The 22,992-nt window shown below is 52.3% G+C and overlaps 1 protein-coding gene across 7 annotated transcripts in view; it reads left to right on the forward strand.

Annotated features, from left to right (window-relative positions):
- The window catches only part of PHC2 (polyhomeotic homolog 2), a 103,904-nt gene that overhangs the window by 76,365 nt on the left and 4,547 nt on the right, over positions 1-22,992 (forward strand). For 6 of the 7 annotated variants that reach the window (XM_066606223.1, XM_066606221.1, XM_066606220.1 and 3 more), the window contains 6 exons: positions 13,388-13,596; positions 13,789-13,815; positions 14,600-14,735; positions 16,480-16,594; positions 17,349-17,490; positions 20,114-20,408. In XM_066606223.1, coding sequence (XP_066462320.1) covers positions 13,388-13,596; positions 13,789-13,815; positions 14,600-14,735; positions 16,480-16,594; positions 17,349-17,490; positions 20,114-20,408 — 924 coding nt within the window. Of the gene's footprint in view, positions 1-6,336; positions 7,177-13,387; positions 13,597-13,788; positions 13,816-14,599; positions 14,736-16,479; positions 16,595-17,348; positions 17,491-20,113; positions 20,409-22,992 lie in introns of those variants that run through there. The other variant, XM_066606227.1, reaches the window with a different exon arrangement.

Here is a 22,992-nt window from a genome sequence, read left to right on the forward strand (position 1 = left end):
GTCACTCCTCCTGACGCTCAAACTGAATATAAAGGAGTCCTCCTAAATAAACCTGAGGGGGATTGTCTGGGTTTGCCCCTCCTGTCCATGTGTCTGGTATTTCAATTTCCAAGTGATGGAGGCTGAGCTGCAATACCAGACGCGGCATTGGACAGGAGGGGCAGTGTTTCCTAAACAAAATCATACCTTCCTTCTAATTGCAACCACATGACGTATATTTACATTGTGCAGTTGGGAAGGGTGTATGGAGTGGATTTAGGAGATGAACCCGCTCCGTACCTTGTGGAAGTAAGCGGTCAGCAGCGAAAACAATCAGTTAGCTCAGTTTGCAGCTGATGTAGTCATAGCTGACCGCGCAACTGTGCAGCAAGCTGAGGGGCATCATCACCCCTGACACAATTGTGAGGTGCTGAGGGGTTGCCATGGATGTCGTCCTTTTAAACCCTGCCTGTGGAACAACTTAATAGAATGCCTGCAACAGTACAACATCCTACAGTACTGATACATTGCAGTGTATTGTACTTGTAATCACATAATCGCTAGTTCAAGTCCCCTGTGTGGATGGAAATGAAAAGTAAAAATAATATTAAATTTTATTTAATTAATAGTAAATTGAAGAGATATTAAGTTGAACCCTCCCCCCATCCCTTCTTTTTCCCGCCGTTGCTTTAAAAAAAATTGGTATTAGAGCATCCGTAAATGTAATTTCTTAAAATATCACGTTACTTATCCCGCATGGTGAACTCTGTCTGGTGCGGGCACTCCAGAAAAACATTGAAGAAAAAGTGATGTATTGAAATGAATGAATCAGCGGGCGCTCATTCTCGGCCCGGAGCTCCCTTCATGTTCATGTCACCGTGGGGAATGAAGTGACCCCCGCAATGGCAGGCAGAATGGGGATTGGGAGTCCCATTCTGGAGATTGGTGGGGATCTCATAAATAAAAACGAAAAAGCATTGAATCTGGAAGGGGTTAAAGGGGTTTTCCAGGTCTAAATATTGAGGTCCTCTGGATAGGTTATCAGTAGTTGATCCGTGGGGGTCTGCTGCTCAGGATCTAGCCAATCAGCTGATCGAAGAGGCCACAGCGCTCAGGTGAACGCCCTAGCCTCTTCTCAGGACCGTAACGTCCATCAGTGACATCGTCTGAGAGCAGCTCTGGAATATCCCAAGTGAACAGAATTGAGCAGCAATACTAGACACAGCCGCTATACAATGTACGGTACCAGGCTTGGTATGGACTAAAGGCCGATTTAGACACGATTATCGCTCAAAATTTGCTGAAAAGCCATCTTTTGAGCGATAATCGTTGTGTGTAAATGAGCGCCCATCGTGCACTATTCGTTCATCACTGACTTTAAGCAAGCTTAAAGTCAGCAATGAGCCTTATCAGCACCGCACGCTGAGTTCTCAGCGGGATACTGATGACTGCTCAGAGAACAAAGCAGCAGCTTGCAGATAACAGCACTCCTGCTGTCATCTGCATACAGCAGGAGCCTTCATCTATACACTAATAAACTCTTAAGTAGCTAGTTAGCTACTTAAGAGTTTATGCAAAGTGATCGCTCCAAACTATCACTCAAACTGCCGTTTGAGCGAAATTGCTCGCTCATCTTTCAGTGTAAATGGGCCTTGGGGAAACCTGGCTGATATACGCACGGCGGAATAAGCCCTTAAAGTGGCCGCGGTACTTGCTCATGCGCTGCTGTAAATTTTCAGTCAGCTAGAACTCCACTGATCAACTATTGATGACCTAACCTGAGCATAGGTCACCACTAGTCCAGTCACAGAAATCCCCTTTGATGCGGCCCTTTTTTATTGTATTTACTTTTTTCATTTTTGTTTTTTTCCTCCCCACTTTCAAAAAATCATAACTCCTTTATTTATCCAATGTTACTTTTTAATGTCCCGTATAATGTGCTGAAAAACGTATCCAAGTGGAGTGAAATAGGAAATAGAGCACAATTCCGCCATCTTTGGAGGGGGGAGGGTTACGGTTGTTCTTTTTATTAAACTTTATTTTTCCATTGATAAAGTTTTTGAGAGTTTGGGTTTGTGGGGCATCCTGGATTCTAATGGAAAACATCTGACTTTTTGATCACTTTTTATTACTTAGTGCAATACTGGCGTTGTTTTTTTTATTTTTTCTGACGACCTTGCGGGATAAATAATGCATTACTTTGATTGGACTTCTACAGACCCAGCAATGCCAAATATAATTTTGGGGGGGTTTTGATTAATGTATTATAAATGTGGGGAAGGCGTTTTTTTAACTTATTTTAACAATTTTTTTTTAATTAATTAATTTTTTTATTGCCCATAGAGGACACTAGATACTATTGCACTATACCGTGTTCTGACAGTCAAGTCTATCAAGACCTGCCACTGGCACAGCTTGATAGGTAATCAGCCACAGCAGCCCTGGGGGCTTTCAGAAGGCCCCCGACTGCCATGGCAACTGAACAGCTCCTCGCCGGGGAAGAAGGGGGGGTTCGGTAGTTCCCAAATACCAATCGGGCATTTAAGGGCATAACAGCGTCCATCACTGTTAATGCTGATCGTGGCTGTTGTGGGCGGATGTCAGCTGTTAGACAGCCAGCACCCTCTATGAATGTAGTGGGATCAGAGGCCGTAAATATACATCTTGGGACGCGGAGGGGTTAATATGACAGCTTGAGCCGCCCCCCATGTCACATTGCAGGAAGCGGAGGTATGAGAAGCTTTTTCTGAGGTCCCTTGTATATCCAGGTCTGCATTGCGGGCGGAATGATGTCATCAGGTTCACGTTCAGCTGAAGAGCAAAGACAAGGCAGCTAAAAGCTGGAGCAGGTGGAGGATACACATTATCCGCCGGCTGACCCCCCCCCCCCCCCTGCACTTAGGATGCGGCCACAGAGCGCTCTCATTAAATAATAATCGGACACAGGGGACACGGCTGCCCGCACACGCTTCATGCATAGAGGATGAAAGCTTCCATGAAACCGCTGGTACGAAGCAGAGCCGCCGCCAGAAATGTGAGATATGGATGTCCATTAACGTGCTGTCACCCCTCCCCCGCCTATAGGGCTCCTGGGGCGAGAACTGGCCATGTCCCAGCTCCTTGTACTAGAGCCTTTCCACATGGGGGACACCTACCTGCTGTGTAACAGTACCTACTGTACAGCTCTGATCAGTGCCTTAAACTCATGTAGATTGTCTCCTGCAGGCTGCAGTAGCCTGAAATCCACCTTCTGTCTCACCAGACTGCTCCTCGACCCAATGCTTTATACTGCAGCTCTGCTCCTTTAGGACACAGCTCTGATCAGTGCCTTAAACTCATGTAGATTGTCTCCTGCAGGCTGCTGTAGTCTGAAATCCACCTTCTGTCTCACCAGACTGCTTCTCGGCCCCGATACTTTACACTGCAGCTTTGCTCCATTAGGTAGAGCTCTGATTGGTGGCTCAAGCTCAGCCGCATTGTCTCCTGGAGGCTGTGGTTGTCTGTTCTGTGACATAATGGAGATGCTGACAAGACAGATAGCATTATCACACAATGGTTCCTGAAGAAGCGTCCTCCAGGCCTGACATGGGAAGAATACTGGACACTTTGGGTTCATAGTCCTCCTTTTTGGATCCCTGTCCGGTCCCCCGTATGCCCGCCTGCAGATGGAGCAGGATGTGTGGTCTACCAGCCGGTCTTAGTGATGTATGACTCACGCAGTGGCACAGGGCGCTGGCCACCAGCTTATAGGGGGGCACCTGGCAGATGTTGGCTGGGGGTGATCGCCCCCCTTAGGTCCGCCTGGCCAGATAATCTTCCTCCTCTGTTCATCAGCGTCTTGAGGGGCTACATGAATTATCCCCCTCCCGGCTCTGTCTTCACCCTTCTGATATTCCAAGGTGCCGCTGTTAACCCCTCAGTGACCTGCTGCACCATCTCTTAGCTCCTCTACTGTAGCTTCTGGGGCTGTATTAGTGTTATGAGCCTGTGTCTGGTATTAGATCTATGTACTGGGGTTGGTCTGTGCTGTTTTATGTACTGAGCTTGGTCCTGGTACAGTATTTATTCCCTGAGCTGTGTGGATATGTCACTATCTTGCTGTTTTCTGTGGACTGTCTATCAGGGCGGGAGGAAGGGGGGTTCTACGCGGTCCGGGGTGGGGGAGGGGGTTCTACACGGTCCGGGGTGGGGGAGGGGGTTCTGCACGGGGTCCCATCTAACCCGAGGCTAGCGCTGCATAGGATTCACTTGCTCCACACATGTTGGTTTCTCATTCCTGTCGCTCTGGTTGGCTACAGAGACCCTCTGTGTAAATGATCCCTGTGACCCTGTTTTGGGTGTGGGCACTGGGTGACCCTGTGTGTTTATGCCCCCTGTGACCCTGTTTCGGGTGTGGGCACTGGGTGACCCTGTGTGTAAATGATCCCTGTGACCCTGTTTTGGGTGTGGGCACTGGGTGACCCTGTTTCGGGTGTGGGCACTGGGTGACCCTGTGTGTAAATGATCCCTGTGACCCTGTTTCGGGTGTGGGCACTGGGTGACCCTGTGTGTTTATGCCCCCTGTGACCCTGTTTCGGGTGTGGGCACTGGGTGACCCTGTGTGTTTATTCCCCCTGTGACCCTGTTTCGGGTGTGGGCACTGGGTGACCCTGTGTGTTTATTCCCCCTGTGACCCTGTTTCGGGTGTGGGCACTGGGTGACCCCGTGTGTTTATTCCCCCTGTGACCCTGTTTCGGGTGTGGGCACTGGGTGACCCTGTGTGTATATGATCCCTGTGACCCTGTTTCGGGTGTGGGCACTGGGTGACCCTGTGTGTTTATGCCCCCTGTGCCCCTGTTTCGGGTGTGGGCACTGGGTGACCCTGTGTGTTTATGCCCCTTGTGACCCTGTTTCAGGTGTGGGCACTGGGTGAACCTGTGTGTATATGATCCCTGTGACCCTGTTTCGGGTGTGGGCACTGGGTGACCCTGTGTGTTTATGCCCCGTGTGACCCTGTTTCGGGTGTGGGCACTGGGTGACCCTGTGTGTATATGATCCCTGTGACCCTGTTTCGGGTGTGGGCACTGGGTGACCCTGTGTGTTTATTCCCCCTGTGACCCTGTTTCGGGTGTGGGCACTGGGTGACCCTGTGTGTTTATTCCCCCTGTGACCCTGTTTCGGGTGTGGGCACTGGGTGACCCTGTGTGTTTATGCCCCTTGTGACCCTGTTTCGGGTGTGGGCACTGGGTGACCCTGTGTGTTTATGCCCCTTGTGACCCTGTTTCGGGTGTGGGCACTGGGTGACCCTGTGTGTTTATGCCCCCTGTGACCCTGTTTCGGGTGTGGGCACTGGGTGACCCTGTGTGTTTATGATCCCTGTGACCCTGTTTCGGGTGTGGGCACTGGGTGACCCTGTGTGTTATGACCACTGTGACCCTGTTTAGGGTGTTGGTACTGGGTGACCCTGTGTGTATATGACCCCTGTGACCCTCTTTAGGGTATGGGCACTGGGTGACCCTCTGTGTTTATGACCCCTGTGACCCTGTTTCGGGTGTGGGCACTGGGTGACCCTGTGTGTTTATGATCCCTGTGACCCTGTTTAGGATATGGGCACTGGGTGACCCTGTTTCGGGTGTGGGCACTGGGTGACCCTGTGTGTTATGACCACTGTGACCCTGTTTAGGGTGTTGGTACTGGATGACCCTGTGTGTATATGACCCCTGTGCCCTCTTTAGGGTATGGGCACTGTATGACCCTGTGTGTTTATGACCCCTGTGACCCTCTTTAGGGTATGGGCACTGGATGACCCTGTGTGTTTATGACCCCTGTGACCCTCTTTAGGGTATGGGCACTGGGTGACCCTCTGTGTTTATGACCCCTGTGACCCTCTTTAGGGTATGGGCACTGGATGACCCTGTGTGTTTATGACCCCTGTGACCCTCTTTCGGGTGTGGGCACTGGGTTACCCTGTTTCGGGTGTGGGCACTGGGTGACCCTCTGTGTTTATGACCCCTGTGACCCTGTTTCGGGTGTGGGCACTGGGTGACCCCCTGTGGTTTGAATATTTGATGTGACCCGGGTTCAGCAGTGGACCATCATGTGTTTAGGGGAGGGGTGCCCAGGGTGACCCCGTGTGTGCTGTGTGATGGCTGTGACCCGGTTTCGGGTGTACAGACAGCTGTTGGATCGGACTGTTGCTCTGGGGGGACAGCTGGCATTCTAGTTCAGCAGCTGCTGTTGTGTCGTGTTCGGTCCCCCCTGCTTGTTTTCCTTCCTAACCCTCCGCCCGCCTCTGGGATTGGAGGAGGAGGAGGGGAAGTGTGGGCGATGGGCAGACTCACAAAGGGCTGAGCCTCTCATTCATTGTCTGAGCGTGGAGCGAGGGGCCGTGTGGACAATGTGGAGCTGAACAACAGGAGTCCTAGGCCCGGACCAGCACTTTCCTGAACCGCTCAAACTCTTCCTGCCCTCCTAGTTCACAACAAAGAGCCCGCGCCTGGCCAACACGACTACTCCTCTACAGCAGGACGGACCCCCTCACAGAAGATACGGCTCCCAGCCTGCTCCCCGGCAGAGGATACGGCTCCCCGGCAGAGGATACGGCTCCCCGGCAGAGGATACGACTCCCAGCCGGCTCCCCGGCAGAGGATACGGCTCCCCGGCAGAGGATACGGCTCCCAGCCTGCTCCCCGGCAGAGGATACGGCTCCCAGCCGGCTCCCCGGCAGAGGATACGGCTCCCCGGCAGAGGATACGGCTCCCAGCCAGCACCCCGGCAGAGGATACCCAGCCTGCTCCCCGGCAGAGGATACCCAGCCTGCTCCCCGGCAGAGGATACGACTCCCAGCCGGCACCCCAGCAGAGGATACTGCTCCCCGGCAGAGGATACGGCTCCCAGCCTGCTCCCCGGCAGAGGATACGACTCTAAACCGTCTCCTCAATGGATCATATGACTCCTAGCCTTCTCCCCAACTGAGGATACGACTCCCAACCTTCCCCATAGAGGATACGACTCTGAGTCTTCTGCCAAACAGATCATACGACTCCCAGCCGGCAGAGACCTGAATTTGGGGTCTCTCGGAAGAGTACAGAATTTGGGGCTGATGGCAGGAGTTCGGGTATCTGGGGGTGGTGGCACTTGTGGAGTGGGGCCCCATGTGTGACAGTCCCATGACAAGCCCATATCTGTGGAGAAGCCGCTGACCACCGTCACCTACAGGTTGGTGTTCGGCGCTGTTTGATGAGGGAATTGGGCACTTAATGGTAGATTTCTTGGGTTCCCCTAAATCCTCTGACTTTAAAAGGTGAGTGATGCTTTACACTGCAGCGCTTATAAGGTCTCACAAAAAAACTGCACCTGCGCCATTACCTCCCCGGTATGTGTATAGGACAGCCTGCATTCTCTTGTAATGAAATTCGAAGTCTATTAGAAAGTTGCAGAACTTTTCATTTCCTTCAAGATCTCTGCTTTCTGTCAGTGAATGGGAATGTTATTCTTTCCTCCTGGAGTCAGACAGTCAGAACTCCAGACTGCTACAATGTATCACTGCAGGTAGCATTGTAACTATGAGGATAGATTTGAGCCTCTGAATGTAAACAGGAAAGGTTGTCATTCAGGGACAGCAAGCAGAGATCTTCAAAATGATGAGAAATCAAAACACAAAGTCTGTTAGAGAGTTGCAGAAGTTTTCATTGTATAATGATGGAGGTTGTTCTCCAGGTAACGTCGCTGGCCCTTTAATACGACTACTGAACGGGTGCACACCTATTGTTTGGGCTCGGTCCATGGAATCGCTGACTGGCTGGAGTTCTCTAAATTGTTGCTGCTCTTTATATGTGTACTGTGTGACGGGCGCAGGCGGCTGCCAGGCGTGCGTGAAGCAACAGGCGCAGGTGGCTGTCGGACGTGCATGAAGCGACGGGCGCAGGCGGCTGCCGGACGTGCGTGAAGCGACAGGCGCAGGTGGCTGTCGGACGTGCATGAAGCGACGGGCGCAGGTGGCTGTCAGACGTGCATGAAGCGACGGGCGCAGGTGGCTGTCGGACGTGCATGAAGCGACGGGCGCAGGCGGCTGCCGGACGTGCGTGAAGCGATGGGCGCAGGTGGCTGCCGGACGTGCGTGAAGCGACGGGAGCAGGCGGCTGCCGGACGTGCGTGAAGCGACGGGCGCAGGTGGCTGCCGGACGTGCATGAAGCGACGGGCGCAGGCGGCTGCCGGACGTGAGTGAAGCGACGGGCGCAGGCGGTTGCTGCTAAACGTCGTGTAATAAATGCATTGACATGTATTGGATACCCCCGAAATACTTTCCCGAACCCACTGCTTAACTGACGGATGCTACTCTACAGTATATGCCATTCTCTTCTGTTGTACGTATATGTCACCAGTATATACCTCTTCCGGGGGCCACAAGCGCAGAGCCTCGGGGTCCAGTGGCTGTTATGGTCACCTGTAAAGGTCTCCAGTCATCTACAGCCCTGTGTAAAGCAGGTCGAGTCCAAAGTCACCATTTACCCTGGAACTGTCCATCCGGTTCAGCCTGCTAGCCCCCAATGTTGATCCAGAGGAAGGCAAGAACCCCAATGAGGTAGAGCCATTTTAGAGAACAAAAATTCCTTATCGACTCCAATTTGGCAATCAGAATAATCCCGGATCAACGACAGTAATCAGTGATATAACTGTGATATATACTCTTTTACTATTACCATGTCCTCAGGCAGAGAGTTCCACAGTCACACTGCTTTTACAGTAAAGAACCCCTTATATGCTGTGTAGAAACCTTCTTTCCTCTAGATGTAGAGGGCGCCCCCTTGTTACAGTCCTGGGTATAATAGATGATGGGAGAGATCGCTGTACTGACCCCTGATATATCTATACATAGTTATTAGAGCGCCCCCTTGTTACAGTCCTGGGTATAATAGATGATGGGAGAGATCTCTGTACTGATCCCTGATATATCTATACATAGTTATCAGAGCGCCCCCTTGTTACAGTCCTGGCTATATGCAGATGATGGGAGAGATCTCTGTACTGACCCCTGATATATCTATACATAGTTATTAGAGCACCCCCTTGTTACAGTCCTCGGTATAATAGATGATGGGAGAGATCTCTGTCCTGACCCCTGATATATTATACATAGTTATTAGAGCGCCCCCTTGTTACAGTCCTGGCTATATACAGATGATGGGAGAGATCTCTGTACTGACCCCTGATATATCTATACATAGTTATTAGAGCGCCCCTTGTTACAGTCCTGGGTGTAATAGATGATGGGAGAGATCTCTGTACTGCCCCCTGATATATCTATACATAGTTATTAGAGCGCCCCCTTGTTACAGTCCTGGGTATTATAGATGCTGGGAGAGATCTCTGTACTGACCCCTGATATATCCATACATAGTTATTAGAGCGCCCCCTTGTTACAGTCCTGGGTATAGTAGATGATGGGAGAGATCTCTGTACTGCCCCCTGATATATCTATACATAGTAGGTCGCCCCGCAGACGTCTTTTTTTCTAAACTAAACAACCCCCAATTTTGATAACATCTCTGGGTATTGTAGTCCGCCCATTCCATTTATTACTTTAGACCAGTGACTTGTAAAGAGGAAGAACAATGTTCTCATCATGCGCCCCTAGACCTCTTCTGATGCCCCCATGATCCTATTTGCCTTGGCAGCAGCTGCCTGACACTGGTTGCTCCAGTTAGTCTTAGAGGTACTTATACCCCCAAGTCCTTCTCCATGTCGGTGTTCCCCGTAGTTTCCCATTTAGTGTGTAATGGTGACATGGATCTCCTCTGCCGATGTGCAGAACCTTCCATTTATCAGTGCTGGACCTCATCTGACACTCTTCTGCCCAACTTATCCAGATCTCCCTGCATCCTCTTTTGTGTTAATTACTTTACAGAATTTGTATCATCTGCAAATATTGATATTTTACTGCACAATTCATCTACCAGCTAATTAAGAGGAGTAGGGCCCAAAACTGCCCCCTGCCGTACCCCACTAGTAATGGTGATCCCTCCACTGCTGCCCCCTGTGGTACCCTACTAGTAATGGTGACCCCTCCACTGCTGCCCCCTGTGGTACCCCACTAATAATGGTGACCCCCTCCAATACTGCTCCCTGTGGTACCCCACTAGTAATGGTGACCCCTCCAATGCTGCCCCCTGTGGTACCCCACTAGTAATAGTGACCCCCTCCAATACAGCCCCCTGTGGTACCCCACTAGTAATAGTGACCCCCTCCAATACTGCCCCCTGTGATCCCCCACTAGTAATGGTGATCCCTCCACTGCTGCCCCTTGTGGTACCCTACTAGTAATGGTGACCCCTCCAATACTGCCCCCTGTGGTACCCCACTAATAATGGTGACCCCCTCCAATACTGCCCCCTGTGGTACCCCACTAGTAATAGTGACCCCCTCCAATACTGCCCCCTGTGATCCCCCACTAGTAATAGTGACCCCTCCACTGCTGCCCCTTGTGGTACCCTACTAGTAATGGTGACCACTCCAATACTGCCCCCTGTGGTACCCCACTAATAATGGTGACCCCCCTCCAATACTGCCCCCAGTGATACCACACTAGAAATGGTGACCCTGCAATACTGCCCCTGTGGGACCCCACTAGTAATGGTGACCCCTCCAATACTGCCCCCTGTGGGACCCCACTAATAATAGTGACCCCCTCCAATACTGCCCCCTGTGATACCCCACTAGTAATGGTGACCCCTCTACTGCAGCCCCCTGTGATACTCTAGTAGTAATGGTGACCCCTCCAATACTGCCCCCAGTGATACCACACTAGAAATGGTGACCCCTCCAATACTGCCCCCTGTGGGACCCCACTAGTAACGGTGACCCAATCAGAGTTTGTACCATTTCTAACCCCCCTCTGCTTTCTATCATTGACCAGTTACTTAGCAGCCTGCAGTTTCCAGGTTCACTTGTTGCCCCTTTTTGAATATCGGCACCACATTAGCTATGTGCCAATCCATTGGAACGGACCCGTCACTATAGAGTCCTCGAATATAAGAAGCAAGGGTCTGTGTCTCATGTGAACACACATATGCAGCACTCCATATCACACGCGGTCCACACGCTATAGTCCTAAGATGTGTCCCAACATGTCAGGAATAGTTGGGACAATCAGGTGGATGAAGGGGGCGCTGGCGTCGCTCGTACAGTGCGGTCCGTAATCTGCTGACTGGTTAGAATCACGTGGATGTTATTCACTTGCACCTGTAGAGCTCTGATCACATCACCTTTTTTGCAGGATTTTGGGGTCGTTACCACCTTATAGTTGTATGTTCTCATAATGAGACGACTTTGTGGAGTCCATAGATCGGGAATAGTGCGTGCCATCATTACTGCTTGCCTGTGTCCAGCAGGGCAGGCCGCGCCGCTTGCCTGTGTCCAGCAGGGCAGGCCGCGCCGCTTGCCTGTGTCCAGCAGGGCAGGCCGCGCCGCTTGCCTGTGTCCAGCAGGGCAGGCCGCGCCGCTTGCCTGTGTCCAGCAGGGCAGGCCGCGCCGCTTGCCTGTGTCCAGCAGGGCAGGCCGCGCCGCTTGTCTGTGTCCAGCAGGGCAGGCCGCGCCGCTTGCCTGTGTCCAGCAGGGCAGGTTGCGGCGCTTGCCTGTGTCCAGCACGGCAGGGCAGGCCGCGCCGCTTGCCTGTGTCCAGCAGGGCAGGCCGCGCCGCTTGCCTGTGTCCAGCAGGGCGACGGGCAGATCCTAGACCAAGCTGTGTGTGCCCGCTGGATGTGCCGCAGCTGCGAGCCTCCTTGTAGGTTCACACCCCGCAGATCACACCCTGATCCTGCACATATTCTAGCACACCCCCCGCGTCCAGAGACCAATTCTGTGTCATACTGGCATCATTGACTCTGATGGGAGTCCACACCGTCGTCTGTACAGTGCAGATTTCAAATTCTCAATGTGGAAAAACACGGCATGTCACTTCTTGTCACGGATTCCTATGCGCAGATTAGCCTCATTGCACCGAGCTAAATACGTGTGCCGATACACAAATCCAGCTCCGTGGGAGAAATCTGCAACCGCTGTCATTCTGGGTTTTTCTGATGCGGCTTTCGCCCTCGTGAATATGACCTTTTACTCTTCATTCCCATTGGACGATCCTTGGTGCAGATCTGTTACAGGCCGACTTTGATGCAGATTTATCACGGATTTCACTGCAAAGGATGAAATTCACACCAAATTAGTGACAAGCTGCGGATTCAAAGTTTACACCGCATGTCCAATCCCTGCAGAGTTTTCCATACCATGTGATCACAGGTAGTTGAGGTCAACTGAGGGCACGTCACAGGTAGGTGGGATCAGTCCGAACACTTAGGGCCCTTTTACACAGGACGACTGTCGGCACCTGATGGTCGTTCCTATGCTTTCACACAGCAGCGATCATTGCTCAGTGAATGGATCGTTCCGGCCCGCTCACCTCCATTCAGAGTAAACAGGCTGTCGTTCATAGACAAGTAACTGCCTGTTCACACGAGCCGATCGTTGTTTGATTATTATGCCTGCAGAAATGAGTTCATTGTTCAGATTGGGTCAGCGTTTACACTGAACAATTACCATTCAGACTCCGCGATCAGAGTGATAACCGTCCTGTGTAAAGGTACCTTTAGTTCGGCAGGTTCACAATTGCTTAAGATGCCCAATTGCCCATACACCTCCAGCAACCATGAGACAAACAATTGTTAGTCCAACAGCTCTTCCGGTGGCTCCCCCGTGCATATGATGGTTCGGCTTGATCGAACATTCGTGTGTTGAGGGAGGTAAGCCGCACAGCTCTGTTGGTGGCTTGTCTCTCAGGGAACAAAAGGCTCTGGCATTGAAATTCAATGTCCCTGGTCCTTCTTTCCCTCAACATCATCTATCAGGTTCAGCTGGCCTCCTCCACATTACAGGGCTATCAGCTCCTGCCATTGTGGTGGGTTTGGACATCTGAACTCTGTGGGCAGCGCCCTTCAGGGGATCGTTGGGGAGGTTTTATATTTACTTACATTGATATTGATGACCTGTCCTCGGAACCGATCAACAATAGATGATCAGTGTGGGGCAGCCGCTCAGATCCCGCCGATCAGCTGATTGCCGGCACCTCTGTCACTGTGGAGCGGGCATGAAGCATATCGTGCTGCCCGTAGCACAACGCCCAGGTTGGTATTGCAGGTGCAGCTCCCATTGAATACAATGTACTGCCAACCCGGGCCGCTGTGCCATATGGTCAGCACCCTCTGCTTCTTGTGTTCTCCATAGTGATCGGCTGATTGGCAGTGATCCGAGCGGTGGACAACCCTTTTGGGTTATGGGATGTTTCTGCGTCTTTCTCGTGGATCGCCGTGTGATCCGTCCGATGGTTTTGTATCTATGTGTCGGTGTCTCTCACTTGGCTCCTCTCTCTTCCCTCCGTAGACTCCGCTCACACCGGCGTGCCAGCCTCTGACTCTTGCCCTCCACTGGACATGACATCGGGGAATGGTTCTTCTCCTATTCCAGCTGCTGCCACCGGCAACACCCCCCAGAACGGTGAGAACAAACCTCCACAGGCTGTGGTCAAACCGCAAATCCTCACTCATGTCATCGAAGGCTTCGTGATCCAAGAGGGAGCCCAGCCGTTCCCGGTATGATATCTTCTGTGCCGTAGACTAGCCCACACGCTGTAATGTGTAGATGGGGGGGGGGAGTAGTAATACCGCCTGCACGCTGTAATATGTAGATGGGGGGGGAGTAGTAATACCGCCTGCACGCTGTATGTTATGTCGTGTTCACTGTGCACTGATGATTACATGTCACTGATCTTCTTGCTTTTGCAGTCGCACAGGAGCAGAGCTGTCCTCGAGGTGGGTCTGCGCTCAGCGGCACGTTTGCATTGCATTGCTGTATATAAGATGCTCTTGTTATGGGGGGGTGGAGGCGCAGGACACAGGCCGATGGGGGACCAGTAAAAGCAGAGACGCCCCCAGCCTGTACACAGATATACAGTACACGTAGCAGACATCATTGCCAAGCGGCTCATACACATTGGCTCTATCATTTTGAGCCACGATCTGCTGAGGAGTTGTCACAATGTATTTCGGTCCCCTCGCAGCTAGACACAACGGCACCAAGTTCTCCAAAACTTGTAATCGCTTCTACCTGCACTGACACACTGTAACCAGCCCTCAGCTGTGTGAGCAGGATGTCACGTCCCATGGATATTCACTGACAGGAAGCAGAGATCTTAAAACTCATTAGGTAGAAAGCTGCAGACGATGCGGTGATGAGTACACAACACAGTCTCCGGGTTCTGGAGCGGCAGGACGGTTCACCCCACGGTGGTGGGTGCAGCAGCCGCCCTGCCGTCTGGCAGGCACTGAGCATTCTCTCAGGTTTTCCATGTTCTTTCCAGTGGCGGCTCCAGAGTTGGCACACAGTTTCCCGCCCTGTGGCCGCTCATGTGGCCGGGCCTGTAATGTCTCCTGGAAACCACTGAGCGGCAGTCATTGTACTCCTTTTAGTCACTGCCAATAATCAGACAGCGGCCACCGGCTCTGAACACACAGCCGAGGGGGGGACACTGAGCACATAGCGCAGGAACGTAGCTCCGCACCCAGCCTCCTAACCGCAGCTGCTCTTGTGTGACAGGTGGGGCGCTCTTCTCTGCTTGTGGGGTCAAAGGAGAATCATCAGCAGGCACCGCTGCCAGAAAAACAGCCCCAGCAAGACGCCAACACGACGACCACAACCACAGACTCTGAGATGGAGGAAACCTTTGTAGCAGGTGATAGGCCATGTGCCATATAGGCTCTAGCTGCTTGCCATAGGGCCTGGTTTACATTAGTCATGTTAATGGGGTCAGTACTGGACTTGGGCCGGCTGCACACAACCGGCTCGGATTCCACATGAGGGAGCCCGCAGCAGAATCCTGCCCTGACCGCGGCCGGAGAATAGCATGTTCTGAACGGTATTTGCTGTGGATCCTCTGTGCGGACACTGACTGCGGATTACGCAATGCAAATCCGTCCGTGTGCCGCCGGCCTTACCCTCGTGTGTGCATGCTTGTGTTTACATTAGTCAACTAACTGTGAAATGGGCCCAGAAACAAAACAATCCCTCCTTGTGCTGCTACCCTGCTGCCCGCTGCCCTGTCCAGCTGCTATCCTGCTGCCCGCTGCCCTGTCCCGCTGCTACCCTGCTGCCCGCTGCCCTGTCCCGCTGCTACCCTGCTGCCCGCTGCCCTGTCCAGCTGCTATCCTGCTGCCCGCTGCCCTGTCCCGCTGCTACCCTGCTGCCCGCTGCCCTGTCCCGCTGCTATCCTGCTGCCCGCTGCCCTGTCCCGCTGCTATCCTGCTGCCCGCTGCCCTGTCCCGCTGCTATCCTGCTGCCCGCTGCCCTGTCCCACTGCTACCCTGCTGCCCGCTGCCCTCCTGCTGCCCGCTGCCCTGTCCCGCTGCTACCCTGCTGCCTGCTGCCCTGTCCCGCTGCTATCCTGCTGCCCGCTGCCCTGTCCCGCTGCTATCCTGCTGCCCGCTGCCCTGTCCAGCTGCTATCCTGCTGCCCGCTGCCCTGTCCCGCTGCTACCCTGCTGCCCGCTGCCCTGTCCCGCTGCTACCCTGCTGCCCGCTGCCCTGTCCAGCTGCTATCCTGCTGCCCGCAGCCCTGTCCCGCTGCTACCCTGCTGCCCGCTGCCCTGTCCCGCTGCTATCCTGCTGCCCTGTCCCACTGCTACCCTGCTGCCCGCTGCCCTCCTGCTGCCCGCTGCCCTGTCCCGCTGCTACCCTGCTGCCCGCTGCCCTGTCCCGCTGCTATCCTGCTGCCCGCTGCCCTGTCCCGCTGCTATCCTGCTGCCCGCTGCCCTGTCCAGCTGCTATCCTGCTGCCCGCTGCCCTGTCCCGCTGCTACCCTGCTGCCCGCTGCCCTGTCCCGCTGCTACCCTGCTGCCCGCTGCCCTGTCCAGCTGCTATCCTGCTGCCCGCTGCCCTGTCCCGCTGCTACCCTGCTGCCCGCTGCCCTGTCCCGCTGCTATCCTGCTGCCCGCTGCCCTGTCCCACTGCTGCCCGCTGCCCTCCTGCTGCCCGCTGCCCTGTCCCCCTGCTGCCCGCTGCCCTGTCCCGCTGCTATCCTGCTGCCCGCTGCCCTGTCCCACTGCTATCCTGCTGCCCGCTGCCCTGTCCCGCTGCTACCCTGCTGCCTGCTGCCTTGTCCCGCTGCTATCCTGCTGCCCGCTGCCCTGTCCCCATCTGTTAACACAGGAAGAGAGCAAGTGGAGTGCCCAGTAGACTACCAGTCACCTCCCCCCCAGTGCCCGTCAGTTTACTGCCCACCTGAGCGCTGTGTTCACATTGATTGAGTGGCCATGCTTTTACTAACGTGTCTGCCTACTTGACCAATGTAAACCAGACCCAGGAGCTAACAGTCTAGACGCCTCCCTACGATTCAACTATTCACCGGCAGTACATTGAAAAGTTCAGCGCAGCCAACCGGACAGAGAGCCGACTCGCTGTGATGTTTGTTTCTTTTCTTAGCATCAAAAGATGAAGGCGATCCCCCCAAACTGAAGTGTGAGCTCTGCGGTCGAGTGGACTTTGAGTACAAATTCAAACGCTCTAAGCGGTTCTGTTCTATGGCGTGCGCAAAAAGGTGACCAGTGATCTGTAAACATAAACTGAGGTGTGCGGGGGAAGGGAACGGGGGGGAGGGGTTACTTCATAAAGTATATGGGACATATGTACAGGAGAGGTGTGTATACTATGAGCAGTATATAGGGGAGGTGTGTATACTCTGTACAGTATATGGGGTATGTATGAGAGGTGTGTATACTCTGTACAGTATATGGGGTATGTATGAGGTGTGTATACTATGAGCAGTATATAGGGTATGTATGAGAGGTGTGTATACTCTGTATAGTATATGGGATATGTATGAGAGGTGTGTATACTCTGTATAGTATATGGGGTATGTATGAGAGGTGTGTATACTATGAGACGTATATAGAGGAGGTGTGTATACTCTATAGTATATGGGGTATGTATGAGAGGTGTGTATACTCTGTATAGTATATGGGGTATGTATGAGAGGTGTGCATGCTATGAGCAGTATATAGGGGAGGTGTGTATACTCTGTACAGTATATGGGGTATGTATGAGAGGTCTGTATACTATGAGACGTATATAGGGGAGGTGTGTATACTAGGAGCAGTATATAGGGGAGGTGTGTATACTCTGTACAGTATATGGGGTATGTATGAGAGGTGTGTATACTATGAGACGTATATAGGGGAGGTGTGTATACTCTGTACAGTATATGGGGTATGTATGAGAGGTGTGTATACTTTGTACAGTGTTTGGGGATATTCGGGGAGTTCTGCTCTAACTCTGCTCCTATAACCCCGCAGGTATAACGTGGGGTGTACAAAACGCGTTGGCCTCTTTCATCCTGACCGCAACAAGTTACAGAAGCCTGGAGGAGCCAAGCACTCGCGGCGGAGATCGCGGAAGATTAGCGCGCAGAGTCCCAGCACGGAGAGCACGATGCAGGTAGGTCTGCGGTGGGTCTAGGACTACAGCCCCGGAGCTGCGGATTGTAGACAGTGACCCCAAATCAGATGAGCGGAGAGAACCTGTCAGAAACAAGCCCCGGTGTCTGACAACACGGCAGCGATCGGTGTATAACGTGTGCCGCATATGTCAGCGGAGGGAACACAGCCACCTCCTGCCCGTGTGTGAGCCCACCCTCCGTCAGCACCACGGGACCAGCACCCAGATATTAGTACAAAGCCCAGACGAGCGGGAGCAGCAGATGGCGGACCGGCTCCAGACTTATAACCCCGCACACGTGTATGGCGGCAGTGATGGGGCGCACAGGCTTCTCCCCGTGTCACCTTATATCATAATTTACTACACTGCCGAAAAAAATCTCGGGAACACTTAATCCCCGTGGTATAAGGCCGTACTTACACGGGTGTGAAAAAATGCGCAATTTTTTTGCCTTTGCTAGATTGGCACAACTTGCGCATTATATTAACCTATTACCGTGTTTCCCCAAAAATAAGACCCTGTCTTATAATAAATTTTGCCCCAAAAGAGGCTGGTCTGCGAAATTCTGTAGCTCCGCCAGGCTTCCTCCACTCCAGGAAGCGATGGCTCTGATTGGCTGAAAGCAGTGCTGCAGGCGGGATTTATGAACGCCGCAACCAGGAAATGATGTTCTGTCAGAAGCTGAGGGAGTGCAGTACGCCCAACGGAGCTACAGAACTTCGCAGACCAGCGGGAAGGACCCAGACGGCGCCTGCCCGGTAATGCATTCTTTTTTTTGATGTAGTCTATCTAGGGCTTATTTTTGGGGTAGGTCTTATGTTTCAAGCCTCCACGAAAATAGCCAAAAATCAGGCTAGGTCTTATTTTCGGGGAAGCATGATATTTCCAATTAAATTACATGGCCGATTGGTGCAAGATGGAAAAACTGAAGCAGGTACTTTTTTCGTGCGAGTCTTACATGAGATTAGGACTTGCGGTGTGTGGTGTCTCGCACGGCACACGGACGGCTTGTCCAGGCACAACTCCCTATTGGCTGTGTAAGTACAGCCTTACACCAAGTCACTTCCACTTCAGGGAAAGGAATCCGTCCAATCAGGAAGCAAAAGCCATTTCTAAATCTTATTTTACCTGCTTTGGTGCAAATGAAAGGGACAACACGACACGAGCATCGGAGAGGCGACAGCAAGACCCCCCAAAAAGAGACCGCGACGATTCCTCTCCTTCTCCAGTTCTGTATTTGCTGGCATCCTGGTCACTGCTGGTACATGAAGTGCCACTTGCAGCCCAATCAGGTGGTCCTGCTCCTCTAGGATGGCACATCCATGCCTGCCACAGCAAGATGGTCAGCTGTGTCCCCCAGCACAAGAGCCTGGGGCAGATAGCAGGATGTTATATGAGGAGATCCAGACAGAAGGGCATCAACCCGGCATCAGGACCGCAGGAACAGGAGGAGCTACCAGAGCCCTACAGAATACCCTCCAGCATCAGGACCGGAGGAACAGGAGGAGCTGCCGGAGCCCTACAGAATACCCTCCAGCATCAGGACCGGAGGAACAGGAGGAGCTGCCAGAGCCCTACAGAATACCCTCCAGCATCAGGACCGGAGGGACAGGAGGAGCTGCCGGAGCCCTACAGAATACCCTCCAGCATCAGGACCGGAGGAACAGGAGGAGCTGCCGGAACCCTACAAAATGCCTTCAGCATCAGGACCAGAGGAAGAGGAGGAGCTGCCAGAGCCCTACAGAATACCCTCCAACATCAGGACCGGAGGGACAGGAGGAGCTGCCGGAGCCCTACAGAATACCCTCCAGCATCAGGACCGGAGGAACAGGAGGAGCTGCCGGAACCCTACAAAATGCCTTCAGCATCAGGACCAGAGGAAGAGGAGGAGCTGCCAGAGCCCTACAGAATACCCTCCAGCATCAGGACCAGAGGAACAGGAGGAGCTGCCAGAGCCCTACAGAATACCCTCCAGCATCAGGACTGGAGGAACAGGAGGAGCTGCCAGAGCCCTACAAGAAGCCTTCAGCATCAGGTACGGAGGAACAGGAGGAGCTGCTGGAGCCCTACAAAATGCCCTCCAACATCAGGACTGGAGGAACAGGAGGAGCTACCAGAGCCCCACAGAATACCCTCCAGCATCAGGACAGGAGGAGCTGCCGGAGCCCTACAAAATGCCCTCCAACATCAGGACCGGAGGAACAGGAGGAGCTGCCAGAGCCCTACAAAATGCCCACCAGCAGCTACTGACCCAACTGTCATACAGACTCCTTGAGGGCCGACGTCCTGTAGTGGGCGCTGTACTCACAGCCCAGCACCGTCTGATTGACATTCCCTGGAGAATACCAGAATTGACAGGTCCGCCATTGGTGCCTGACAGATGAGAGCAGGTTCACACTGAGCAATGTGACAGATGAGAAAGAGTCTGCAGACGATGGAGAACAACAAGATCCCAGGTCATTTAATTTCTTGGAGCACATAATTGTATGTTCTATAAGAGAACGTCGCAGCGATAGAACAGTGAAGGGGCGACCGCAGTCAGGAACGCGGGTGATGATATAGATTTAGGTTGAGACTGTCAGATATTTTGTCTCATCGTTATGTCATTGGTTTCTTCCCACAGATGACTGAGCCCATCACCCCCATCAGCATGACGCCCCTGACTACCTCCTCCAACCTCAAACACGGCAATAGTCAGGAGGACTCCAGCCGCTGCTCAGACAACTCCAGCTACGAGGAGCCATTATCGCCCATGTCTGCCAGCTCGTCCCTCTCCCGTCAGCGCCACAATGACCGGGGGCTGGAGCTGACAGATCTGCAGGGGGCAAACCTGCTAACAGTGAACCACAACTTCTTACCAAGTGACCCTACTAAATGGAACGTGGAAGATGTCTACGAGTTCATCCGGTCCTTGCCAGGTGCGTAATGTCCTTCATGTGCCGGTCCATACAGCGGTTGTCCACTCCGTACCGGGGGAAGGCATTCCCACTGGGCCTTCTAATTCCATCGATATAACAATACTTGATGTGTAACTCCAGCCCGTCACATGACCCAATATGAGCTTCTTACTAAATGTTGGCCGAGGAAGGTTCTGTCCACACTTGTTCCTTTAGCTTCTTCTGTGACTTCAGTTTATGTGCCGGTTGGGACAAGACTGGGGCATTACATAGGCAGATACTGAGCTTTATAGTGGTGCTTGAAAGTTTGTGAACCCTTCAGAATTTTTTATATTTCTGCTTACATTGTGATATAAACCTACAAAGTCCTAAAAGTAGATAAAGAGAACCAAAAACCAAAAATTATTAGATTTGGTCATTTATTTAGGCTACTTACACACAGGCGAGTGCGATACCTGGCCGAGAAACTCGATCCGATACCACGTTCGCCAACGTTTGTTTTCACGCCGAAGCAAGGCGGTTTTCTGGCAAAAACACTTCCCATCACGTCTGTGAAGTAGGGATCATCCAGTGCGGCTTTCAGGCACGCGAGAGGATCGGCAAGTGTTTCTTATTGTTTCAAATGGGAAACCTCGCGTCACACTCGCATGTACACCGCACACCGCGCGACGCGTTTTACTGTCTCATTAAAAACAATGGGCAATGCGTTCAGAGGAACGCAAAAAGATAGGACGCGCCACGATGCTCATGTATATGACTCCATCTAAAAAACGGGGTTCATAGTCGCGCGTTCTGTGAGTCTTGCAACGCACCAAACTCGCATGAGATTCTCGGTCGTATGAAACCGGCCTTATTGAGGAAAAAGACTTAATGTCACATGTTGGTCAGTGGCAAAAGTATGTGAACCTTTCTGTTTAGCAGATAACTTGAAGGTGAAATTAGAGTCAGCCATTTGCCAGCCCAATGATTGAAATCAGGTGTGAGAAGGCGACTGGTTGTAAAAAAGTCTGATCTTCACAACAAGTGTATCACCGCACAAACAAAGGGGATTGCCGAGTGTCTCAGAAGAAGCGCTGCATCAGCTGATGGGACTGGAAAAGTTACAAAACCATCTCTGAAGAATTTGGACTCCACCAATCCAGTCAGATCGAGTACAACTGGAGGGCATGTCCAGCCCATTATTACCCTCCCAGGGGTCGCCAGGAGCGAGGCGCAGAACACGCCCCTACAAAACTTGTTTTCTGTCACAAGAATGTTTCCCAGTGATTCTAGTAGTCCTTCACCTCCTCGGATCACATCTGTGTTTGTGACACATTTCAGGTTTTATAAAAGTTAGTACTTCTGTAAATCACCTTTATGTGAAATGATCTGTGCGATGATTGATGGGAACATTTTGCTCCTGGGATCTCGTGGTCCGGCAATAGTCAGCCGGCGTACGGGGACTCCGCTTGGTACTTCTGTCCCATCGTAGAAATCTGCTGATGGAAACGCTCGCCACGCCGATCACTGACCGCCACAAGACGTCCGGGTAGGAGTCCAAGAAGTAACGTCTTAAGGACATCCCGGGGGCTCGGGAGGATTTCACAAGATCATCACTAGATCACAATAGTTTCCTGATCTATGATTTCCTGAATGACAGGCAGGCCGCTTCTTGCAATGGATTTAACACTTCCTAACGTTTTCCATCATCCATCACTGATGATATTTGTGGCCCCATAGAAATTCCTTCCTTCAGTTTTTCATCACTAATTTTGGAAAATTTAGATTTCAGATGCAGAAATGCTGCAGAGTTTTTCTCAATTGCGTTTACCGATCGTTTCATCTGTCCCACCTTTATATGGAGGCAAATACAGGATTCACTGAAGGTACAATCCACACATTTGTTTGTCCAGGAACAACAGATACACTTTAGGCCGCTGTTTTCCCATCTAGTGAGACTTCCTGCCCTGCCGGCCCATTCACAGAAGAAACAGCAGAATTTAGTGACACAAGTTGCCTTCCAAGCAATAAACCGGCCTTCACCTCTGCAGACGTTCCCGTTAGACCTTTATTAAACTGGATCTCTAACAATCTCCTAGTTTGGTTCGTCTTTCCTATTTGTACAATAAGTATTGACATTATTGGTTACCATTATGCAAACGCACAGCCTTCAGCTTACCTTTAGATGAGTCTGTGAACAGTCGCCGCTCATCTGCACGGTGGGGGTTTCCGAGGACCAGAGAACAAGCATGACAAAATCCAAACGGTTCATCTTCAGAAAAATACAGTCCCCCCTCGTGGCTCCGACATCTGCATACTGGTACGTTGTTGCAGAGTAGATTTCATCCTTTGCGCCTGGAACGTAGAAGAAGTTTAAATCTCAGATAAGATCATTAAAATCTTCTTGACACAGGCCATCTGCAGACGGCCGGGTCAGATCCTGCTGCATGAATTCTCGCAACGGGACCGGACCCGAGCCCCTACAGGGTCCAGCGTGGCACTCACTTGCTCCGCGGCTCTGTAATGTTCCAGCTGCCGCCCAGCCGGCGCATGCGCAGAGCGGAGCCAGCGGCCGGGGAGTGACATTTCTGTGCGGGACTCGAATAGAGCATGCCGCAATTTGTTT

Source organism: Eleutherodactylus coqui, chromosome 6 (genome assembly GCF_035609145.1).
Source record: "Eleutherodactylus coqui strain aEleCoq1 chromosome 6, aEleCoq1.hap1, whole genome shotgun sequence".
Taxonomy (NCBI): Eukaryota; Metazoa; Chordata; class Amphibia; order Anura; family Eleutherodactylidae; genus Eleutherodactylus; species Eleutherodactylus coqui.